General features: G+C 46.8%; 1 protein-coding gene across 5 annotated transcripts in view; it reads left to right on the top strand.

Annotated features, from left to right (window-relative positions):
* Lipc (lipase C, hepatic type) overlaps nt 1-10,216 on the top strand; it is a 135,999-nt gene that overhangs the window by 118,871 nt on the left and 6,912 nt on the right. For all 5 annotated transcript variants that reach the window (XM_028771394.1, XM_028771397.1, XM_028771396.1 and 2 more), the window contains 2 exons: nt 1,664-1,897; nt 4,790-5,032. In XM_028771394.1, coding sequence (XP_028627227.1) covers nt 1,664-1,897; nt 4,790-5,032 — 477 coding nt within the window. The remainder of the gene's footprint in view (nt 1-1,663; nt 1,898-4,789; nt 5,033-10,216) is intronic.

Genomic DNA, 10,216 nt, shown 5'->3' with positions numbered 1-10,216 from the left:
CCTGTGGATAGCCCACACAGACTCACAGGTATGCCTGTGGATAGCCCCACACAGACTCCAGGACTGCAGGAAGCAAGGAGTCTGAGTCCCTGTGATCATGGTCCTGATCATTAGTTGAGGAGTAACACCAAACACTCCTCAACATGCCTACTGTCAGGAGCTGTTGCTATCCCATGAGAGCGCAGAACAAAGCACAGCTCTGTGCTCTGGCCTTTCCCATAGCTGTTTCACATGGCTCCAGAAGAAGATTCTGATTACATTTTTAATAAGAAACTTTTATTATTTTTTTATTTATGTTTTTTGTCTTTGAGACTTCCTCTCTCGTAGCCCAGGCTAGCTTCCAATTCTATCTCTACCCTGACACTCCTAACTCTAGTGTGCACAAATGCTGCACCAAGGAGGTATTGCTAGAGGGGTCAGAATCCCACGAAGTGGGTCTATTGCTTGCCGAGCAAACTTGGGGACCAGAATTGTCAGAATCCCCAGATCCTAACAATGAACATCAATGTCAAGCGGTGTGGCATCCCACCTGTAACTCCTGTAAACTCGGGGCTTGTTGAGAGAGCAATCTAAGATGATTCCAGACATCAGTCTCCAGATATCATATGCACACCCATGTACCCACATGTAAACATACGTGCACACACACACACACACGGGTGCCCACACACATGTAAACATGCACAAACACACACACGGGTGCCCACACACATGTAATCATGCACAACATACACACACACACACACACACACACACAATGGAAAAAGAAAAGAAAACAAAACAAAGAATCTCACAAAGTGAGCCATTCCAGCTGGCATTGTCACATCCCAGCATTATAACCAGGCCACCCACACAGGAGACAGCAGGAGGCTCCTTACTCTGGAGTCATCTTGCTGTTAGCCTAAAGAAAAAAATGTGGATCTCACCAAGCCCACAGGTGGGCTGGAAAGCAGGTGACAGCACCACTCACTGTCAGTTCCTCCCTGGGCTGAGGCCTGCCACCAAAGTTCCCTTCAGACAAGTCATGAGGAGAGTCCAGGGTGCATACATACCCTCCCCCAAGCAGTCAGCCAGGAGCCAAGATTGTTCCTGCGAGCATACCTGTCACTTAGAGCCTGGGCTTGCGAAGGCCCTCCATGGCCACATAGCCACCCTTCCTAAGGTTTTGTTCCAGACGTTCTATAGCTCAGGAATGAGCTCAGGAAGCCAGCTTGTTCAAGACTACTAACAACACACAGGCAAACAAATTCATACTTCATCCAAGAAGTCAGAACTGCACAGAGCGAGCTCCGTGACAGAATGAGCACTGTGGGCTGCTGCTTTTTATGCAAACAGATGCTGTGGAAACTACCAGGGAGGCACTTAAAACTGATTTGCTTAAATAAATCAAGCATTCACTCCTAACCTCACTGTTAGTTCTGATCCTTTCTGCAAAGCTCTTACCCCTTAGAACAATGCCTGGCCTGGGTAATTTTCAATGCCATGAATTACCATGGCTTTACAGCAAAAAGCAGTTACAGTAAGAGGTTCTAGAGAAGCACCAAGCACTTGTTTTCTTCCTCCCAGCTCAGAAAGGTGAAATGATCAAAGAGCTCAGAGGAGACCTTCTGTCCCCACCCCCATCCCCACCACTAATCTAACCTGGCTTGCATTTTCCTATCAGGGCTGGACCCCGCGGGCCCTATGTTTGAGGGGACTCCCCCCAATGACCGCCTTTCTCCAGATGATGCCAACTTTGTGGATGCCATTCATACTTTCACCAGGGAGCACATGGGCCTGAGTGTGGGCATCAAACAGCCCATCGCCCACTATGATTTCTACCCCAATGGCGGCTCCTTCCAACCTGGCTGCCACTTCCTGGAGCTCTACAAACACATTGCAGAGCATGGCTTGAATGGTAAGAAGGGGAAATCATAGCCTAGAGCCTCAGCCTGTTTCTCATATTCTCATGCCCTCGTACAGCAAGGCCAAAGACCCAGATGTCAGGTATCAAAGGCCTTTTGGACAGGTGGTGGTCCCCAGGCTGCGGTTCCCCATGGCAGTTCAGAGGGTCTTAGAGGCCAGGTGGGGAGCACCAAGTAACACAGGAAGCTGTTCCAGGGGCACTAGCCCTTGTGGGAACTGTCCTAGCCCTACCTATTGTTCTCTCCTTTCTAGAACTTTAGGGGCTTTCACTCTTCAGAGACACAGGAGGGTATATATAATGTACCTTGGTTGTGTGTGTGTGTGTGTGTGTGTGTGTCTGTCTGTCTGTCTGTCTATGTGAGTACATGTATGTGTAGGTACACATGTGTGGGCATTTGTGTAGAGGTGAATACTGAATGTAAGAGACAGCCTCCATCTTGTTTTTGTTTGGGGGTTTGTTTGTTTCTTTTGAGACATGGTGTCTCACTGGCTTAGTTCTCCCTAATCTGGTGATGTCAGTGGCTGGCCCAAGGATCTGCCTGCCTCTGCTTCCCCAACCTGGGGATTACAAGCATACTACTTTACTTGGCTCGTGTACACGAGTTCTGGGATTTGAACTCAAGTCCTTATGCTTGTGTGTCAATCCTTTTACTGACTGACCTATCTCTCCAGCCTAGGCTTTGGTATCCTGGCCATGGTACTCACTCTTTGCAATGACCTGGAGGCCGTGTCTGCTGGTCCCATGTGTCATGATTGAGATTGCCCCATGCAACTTTCAGCTGCAGATCTACCGACATGTACATTGACAGTGTAGATCAATGTTATAAGTAGGGTTTAAAAGGCAAGCCAACAGCCACCACACCTTCCAGGCAGGTTCAAACCACATGCATCCCAGATTTCTTGTGTTAGATGTCACTTGATGAGAGCAGGTCACTCTATGACACTTGGAGACCTCAACTTCACATGCACTCCCAGATCCAGGCCGAGCACACCCGGAAGATTCCCTCCCTACCCCACCTCTCCAGTATCAGAAAGACCTTCGCACACCTCACTGCCTCACCAACTCCAGTTGGCAGGGCTCCCAGCCTTCTGCCTCATCCCAGAGCCTTCTGGGACTTTCCGCTTATCTCCCTTTACATCCTCCCAGGGTCACCACCCCTCCAGTCAGCAGCAGGTCCCAGCTGATTCACCCACTCTTTTCTCAGAACTACATCTCCTCCTTGCAAAGCTCAATCCTAAGATAATGTTTGGGCACCACTCGCCTGGTAAACACACGTTGACCGGTCACTACCATTTTCTCTTTAAGCTAAACTTAAAACGACATAACTAATTGCATGCACCCTGCTTGCCTCACCGGTGGTAAGTAGGGACTCTGGAGTTCTTCACCCCCAGCCACACCTGTACAGAAGGCAGCTCGGTAACAACTTTTCACCATGCCCCTGTGCAGAACAAGCTCCCAGAGCCTGCAAATGTCTTTGAGGCTATTTTCTCCTTTGTTACAGCAGCAGGGTCTGAGTACTGCTGGAAAGACTGAGTGACTAAGTGGACAGCAAGCGATGCATCCTTCTAACAGGCACCCCACAAGCAGAGCTGCTGGTGACCGAGATAAAAATGCTTAGGGAATTGGCCCAGGCAAGATGACCTGTGCCTGACCTTTGCTTTAAGTGTTATTGTGTCTTCTGGTAGTTCCCTGACGTTCCTTTGGAATAATTGGCTGCAGACGACTAGATATTATGAAAGGTCAAATTTCATGATGGGAGGGCAGGTCTAGAGCTTCATAGGCAGGGTGCCTGCACAGAAAAACCTGGGTTCCAGGACCTGCTCTGCAATAACCCCAAGCACTGAGTAACTGCAGCACTCAGAAGCAGAGGAAACCAGGAGTTGAAGGCCAGTGTGTGCAACAATAGACCCTTTCTTAAAAGACAAAGGCTGATGAACCAGGAAGATAGTTCCCGTGTTTTGGGACATTTGCCTTGCAAGCTTGATGATCTGAGTTGGATTCCCAGAACCATGTAAAGGAGGAAGGAGGGCATCGACTTCTGAAAGTTGTTTTTTGATTTCAGCACTTGCAGTGTGACCTGTACACGCACACACACACACTTTTAGTTTTTTATTTTATTTATTTATTTATTATTTATTTATTACATTTTTTTATTTTGACTGTGTTGTGGGGCACTGTATGTAGAGACAACTTACAGGAATTGGCTCTCTCTATTCGCCATGTCCTATAGCACATTCAGGTCTTTGGGTTTGGCAGCAAGCCAAAACTCTCTATTCAGTAGGCCATCTTGCTGTGCCCCAACCCCCTTCCACCCCTGAATATTAAACTCATAAAAATTTTGCCTTGGGGATAAGGCTCCAGACCTGGTTGTGATAAGAAGAGAGAAAGCCCACACCCCTATCCAGGCAACTCCCCATCCAGACCTTAGCACTGGGCTTTTCCTAACCAGTGAGGATACCTCAGAAATCCCTTCTGAGGTACTATCTTGGTTTATTAAGCATTTGACTTTTTCCTAGTACCATGGAGTGTTTATAAAAACACTTCCCAGTCCATCCCACCATACCAAGATGAGCTTAGTGTGGGACCCACAGAGATCTACTTTCTTTAGCTTTCTGATGCAACAGATGCCTGTTGTCTGGGAGAACTCAGCAATCCTTCTACACACACACACACACACACACACACACACACACACACACGTACACAATCTGCCTAGGACTGAAACCATGAGTTGTTTTGTTGTTGTTGTTGTTTTGGGTTTTTGTTTGTTTGGTTGGTTGGTTGATTGGTTGTTGGGTTTTTTGTTTTGTTTTGTTTGTCTTTTGTTTTTTTGGTGCTACCTGGGGCTTAGACTGCTAATGGTCTTCTTGTCCTGTGTCTCAGCCATAACCCAGACCATCAAATGTGCCCATGAGCGCTCGGTGCACCTCTTCATTGACTCCTTGCTGCACAGTGACCTGCAGAGTACAGGCTTCCAGTGCAGTGACATGGACAGCTTCAGCCAAGGTCTATGTCTGAACTGCAAGAAGGGCCGTTGCAACACTCTGGGCTATGACATCCGCAGGGATCGGTCAGGCAACAGCAAGAGGCTCTTCCTCATCACCCGAGCCCAGTCTCCCTTCAAAGGTGAGTGCCCAACCTTAGGGATTCCGGAATTCTTCTTGGCAGCAGCATCATTATCAAGAGAAGGAAGTCAGGGAGAAAGAGCTGTAGGCATGTGCAAACTTGTAAGGCACAATCAACACTCTACTCTGAGAGGCTGCGAAGTCTTTCAGCACTGTCTCACCCACCAGCGTCCCACCTAGTGCCTTCGTCCACTGACAGAGCCCAACTCAGGGACTCTGTGCAGTTCAGCAGGTAGCAAGTCCCTTGGAAACAATTATTTCTCATTATTTCAACAAACTGTCTTGCTCCAGGGACATCTGATGAGGACAGTACCACATTGCCATGGAGGGGACTCACCAGACTGCCTAAGGGATAAAGCCCATGTTCCCAGTCTCCCATTTCCTCTTCACCCCTTCCAATGAGCCAGGTTCTCATGGGTCCCAGTTAATGTCCCTCACCATGGGGATCAGTGTGTCTATAGCATATCAGATTGCCCTGGAGAAGCTGGAGCTGACACCCTGTGAGACTTACCTGTTCAGCTCTGGAATCAATGTATCAACATCCATAAGGGCAGCCATCCACTAACCCTATGTGGCTACGTAAACACTTTTTCATTACTTTTATCTATTATATAATGTATGAGGAGGGATGGGAAACGTGCTGTGGTGTACTCATGGCCATCAGAGAGCAACTTGCAGAAGTCAGACTCTCTGTCCACCACGTGAGTCTCAGGATTGAATTCGGGTTATTGGGCTTGTTGGCAAGCACCTTTGTCCCCGAGTCACATTCTGGACCCTGATTTAAATACTTCAGAAAAGAAAAAAAAACAGAATGCCATTCCTCATACTAACACCCACTCAAGGGCTCTGATAAAGTCATGGCTGCTCAATCAGGCAGCACAGAAACGGAACCTTCCAGTCTTGCCGAACATTCTGTTGACAGTGCTGGTACAAGGTGTTTAATGCGGGCCATGTAACTGCCCTGCTCCAATGGTCATGGTCATCCCTGATGTGGGGTCCTGGCTACCACCAGCATTTTGAAAACCACTTATAGAACTTTAAGAAGAACACATTTGTTCAACTTAAGTGTACAGAGAAGCCACAATCCATATTTTCCTAGGACACATAGTAGTACTGTACATCTTTGATCAGAGTCTGGTGTGGCAAGACGAATGTCACCTACTGATTAACTCAGCCCACATTCCCCTGGCTCCCAAGATACTTGACAAAAACCATCAAAAAATCTATTTCTCTACAACGCTGGGGCCCTTATTCCTGAGACTCTCAGCTTCCCTGAAGTTTAGGAACAAGTTTTTGGTACTGCAGGAAAGCACTGAAGATCGCAGGCCTACATCTCAGTGAGGTAAAATCCATGCCAGGGGAGCAAAAGCCTCTTGTGATGTTGGCAGAGAGGGCCATAAGACCTCTGGAGCTACTAACAGTTCACAACAAAAAGGACAGGAAACAAAACATTTACCTTTCACAAATTCTGTACCTTGGGCTCACCACAGCCTCTGGGAGAAGAAAAATTTTGGGTTTTGTTTATTTTAATAAATGGCACTAGTAGAGTCTACAGGAATAAGAATCCAAGATTTTTTTATGACATGGGCTCACCCCAGATTTCTCTCTGGAGAGAGTCACCTCACCTCATTCCAGGTCAGCAGACTTGCTCAGGCCTTTTATCCACAAGATGTGAATCTGTTCCTCCTGTCAGAACACAGGCTTATCTGGACTCTTTGAAGTCACAAGGTAATTTTTTTGGGCCAAATCATTTTATTAGTAACCCAATTAAACACATCATAAGGTAAGCAAGCAAAGCAGTCATGCTTTCCCCCTTAATCTTTGTAATTCTACCAGAATTAATAAAAGTGTTTATACACATTCAAATAAAAATAAATTAGTTCTTGGCTAGGGGCTGGACTCAGAGTCCTGCAATGCTAGATGAACTCTCTTCCTGCTGAGCCATATCCTGACCTCAAAGGCTTTTGTGTTGAATTCGTTTTACTTTGAGATTCTCCAAAAAGGGTGGCTGCCTTCATGCAGAGCTCCAGTGTAGATGTGGGGTCTGCAGGAATGCTCTGTGAATACCAGTGGCCCCAACATCATGGAGGAATGGACACCCCACCCACCACACACACACACACACACACCTTTGTTGTCATTCAATTATATCATTTTAACTGTTTTGAATTTTTAAGACAGGACCTCACTATGAACCCTAAACTGGCCTTGAACTTGTGGTGGTCCTTCTGCCTTGGCCTTTCATGTACTGGCCTCCTGACCACTCCTACTCTCAGCAGCCACACAGCCTTCATAGATTGTGTGAGCTCAAGGGCTTGATGATAAGGTCTAACAGAGGACTGCCCCCCAAAATCTCCAAACCACAGCCTACCCAATATGGAAATCAGTCTCTTCTTATTGAGCACTTAGGAAAAGAGACAAGACACATATCTAATTTAAGGAGAAGAAACTCTCACCCCTGAGTCAGGGCTGCAACTTCAGGAGACAGGAAAGAGGCCTCTGATGTAGGGTCAGCTCAGGATGGAGGTCCCCGGGGTGGGGCGGGGTGGGGGGGGACAAGCTCCTTTGCCCTGGGCTACTTCAGGGTCAGGCATTTGCCATTGATTTCAAAGGGCACACAAGACTTGCTGGACACCAACATTAGTTGACATTAAAAGGATCTTTTGCAACCAGAACTCCTGGTTTGAATTCTGTTCCCCTACTCACAATCTGAAAATTGTAGCTCTCTAAACCCTCATGCCATGTCTGAAATTCATCCAGACCATCAGCATCCTCCAGTGTAGGGCTCGGCCAAGAAACAGGACCTCATTGTCTGCTGGGTCTGTGGAAGAAAGCAAGTGGAACTCTGCGGAGGTGGGTGATAGAGCAGAAGTTGGCAAAGACTGTGGCAGCACCTGAGCATGACATTGGGGCAGAGGAGGAGCAGAGGAAAGAACAAGCCTTGGGAGATCTCATGGGAGCTAGGAAGAGGGCCTGCTGCTGATTGTGGAGGTTCGGCTGTTGCAGAGTCGTCTCTAGAGCATGCAGGAGCAGAGGAAGGTCATTGGCTTCTCCTCTCAGCACTGCATCAATGTCCAAACCCACCCATAAGCCAACTGGCAAGAGAACATGCAGATACTGCCAGAATCACATTCCAGGTTCAGAGCTAGGCAGAAAAGAGCAGAGAAAGAGCTGATGGGACCCCAGGGGGTACTCACAGCAAAAGAGAGATGGCATGTTGCCATTATTTAATTTCACTAAGAGAACCAAATATGAGGGTTGGGGATGTGGCTCAGTTATAGAGACCTCAACTAGCATGCATGAAACCCTGGGCTCAGTCCCCTGTACTGCATAAACTTGATGTGGTGATATGGGCCAGTAATCTCAGTTCATGGGAGGCAGAGGCAGGAGGATCATCAGTTCAAGGCCAATCTCTGTTACAAAGCAAGTTTGAACCAGCCTAGGCTACACGAGACCCTGTCTCAGAAAAACAAAATTGAGGAAAAAAAAAAAAACAAGGGGGTAGGTGGGTAAAACAGTGTATTAGGGTGTAGCTCGGTGTACCACAGTGAAAGTACTTGACTGTTCTTTCTCGTTACAGTGTGTGTGTGGGGGGGCTTTAATGCAGTATCCTTTATGGCTCTTTAACAAAGAGCCCACTATGTACTCCATAGGTGTCTAATGAGTTCTGTCCTCTTGTGGTGATTCCAGCGGTGACAAGATTTCCTCCCTAAGATCATGCTCAGGGTGCTAGAATATGCACACTGAAGCCCACCAGACATGGCAGAGGGTGACAGGTCTCACTGCCAGTTCCATCAAGGCCAGGGCTCTGTAGTTCCTTGTTGTCTTTATTGCTGTTTAAGCATTTCGCTAAGCTCCTTTTCCCATTAAGAGAACAGTTAAAATTCTTACTGTAGAGACGCAGATCTTGGAGAAAAGCATCTGTGCTGCCTCTCTGCCTGCTCCAGGGGAAGTGGTTACAAGTTCTGGCAATATCCAGACTCCTGGGACTTCTGGGACTATGTGGACTCACGCACCCTGTTGTGTAGAGTTCGCTCTTATATGTGGTAGACAATTTCAGACACTGTGCTGCTAGCTTCAACTTTTATTCCATCAAGTGAAATTGCTTGGGAAAATAGCTTTTAAAATATTTATTTTATTTTTAAATTGTGTGTGTGTGTGAATTGTGTGTGTGTGTGTGTGTGCATGTAAGTGCAGGTATCCATGGAGGGTGTGTGTGTGTGTGTGTGTGTGTGTGTGTGTGTGTGCACATGCACGCACACACGTGTGCATGTTTGCATGTGAGCGCAGGTATCCATGGTGGTCGGAAGATACTTCAGGACCTATAGAGTTACAGGCAGTTGTGAGTGCTAAGAATCAAACTTGGGTCCTCTGAAAGAGCAGTACATGCTCTTCACTACTGAGCTGCATCTTCAGCCATCTCTCTAGCTCTTGAAAAAATATCTTTTAACGGCTTCTCAGAGTCAGTCACATGGTCGGGCACATGGTCTCAGAGTCAACTATCCAACTTTATTATTAGTCATTATAATGATGAACAGTCATTAATCACAAGATGAGCAGTGTGCTTTGCTTTTGAAAAGCCTCTGTTTCTTCCTTCAGATGATGACATCACCAGGAAAATAAATCTAGCACCATAGAAACAGTGTGACGAAAACTAAGTCTATTGCATGAGAAGTCAGCCCCTGTGATTCAGCACAGCTTGCTCCCAAGACTGTAACTGATAACAGGGCATAGCAGAGTGCACCTGTCTTCCCAGCTACTCGGGGAAGGCTGAGGCAGGAGGATCACTTGAACCCAGGAGTCCAAGACTAGCCTGGTTAACATAACAAAAATCTCAGAAACAAGTCATTCTTTTACCTGTACTGGCTACTTAATTTCTTTTTATTTATACTATTTATTTGTTCAGATTTAGATTTTTGAGAAAGGGTCTCTGTGTAGTTCTGGCTGTCCTGGAGCTTGCTATGTAGACCTAGCTGGCCTCACACTCACAGTGATCCCCCTGCCTCTGCCTCCCTAGTGCTGGGATTAAAGGCATGCACCACCACACCTGGCCCTGGTTTATCATTAAATAATTATTTTGACTTTTTTTTTTCAACTTAAATCTCTTCTTACATTTCAGCTTCTTTCTTGGGATATTGGGAGCTATTGAGAGGGAGTCACTGATTTGGGAGTTATTGATACGGAG

Source organism: Grammomys surdaster, unplaced genomic scaffold (genome assembly GCF_004785775.1).
Source record: "Grammomys surdaster isolate TR1022 unplaced genomic scaffold, NIH_TR_1.0 206, whole genome shotgun sequence".
NCBI lineage: Eukaryota > Metazoa > Chordata > Mammalia > Rodentia > Muridae > Grammomys > Grammomys surdaster.
This window is presented reverse-complemented; position numbering and strand designations above follow the sequence as displayed.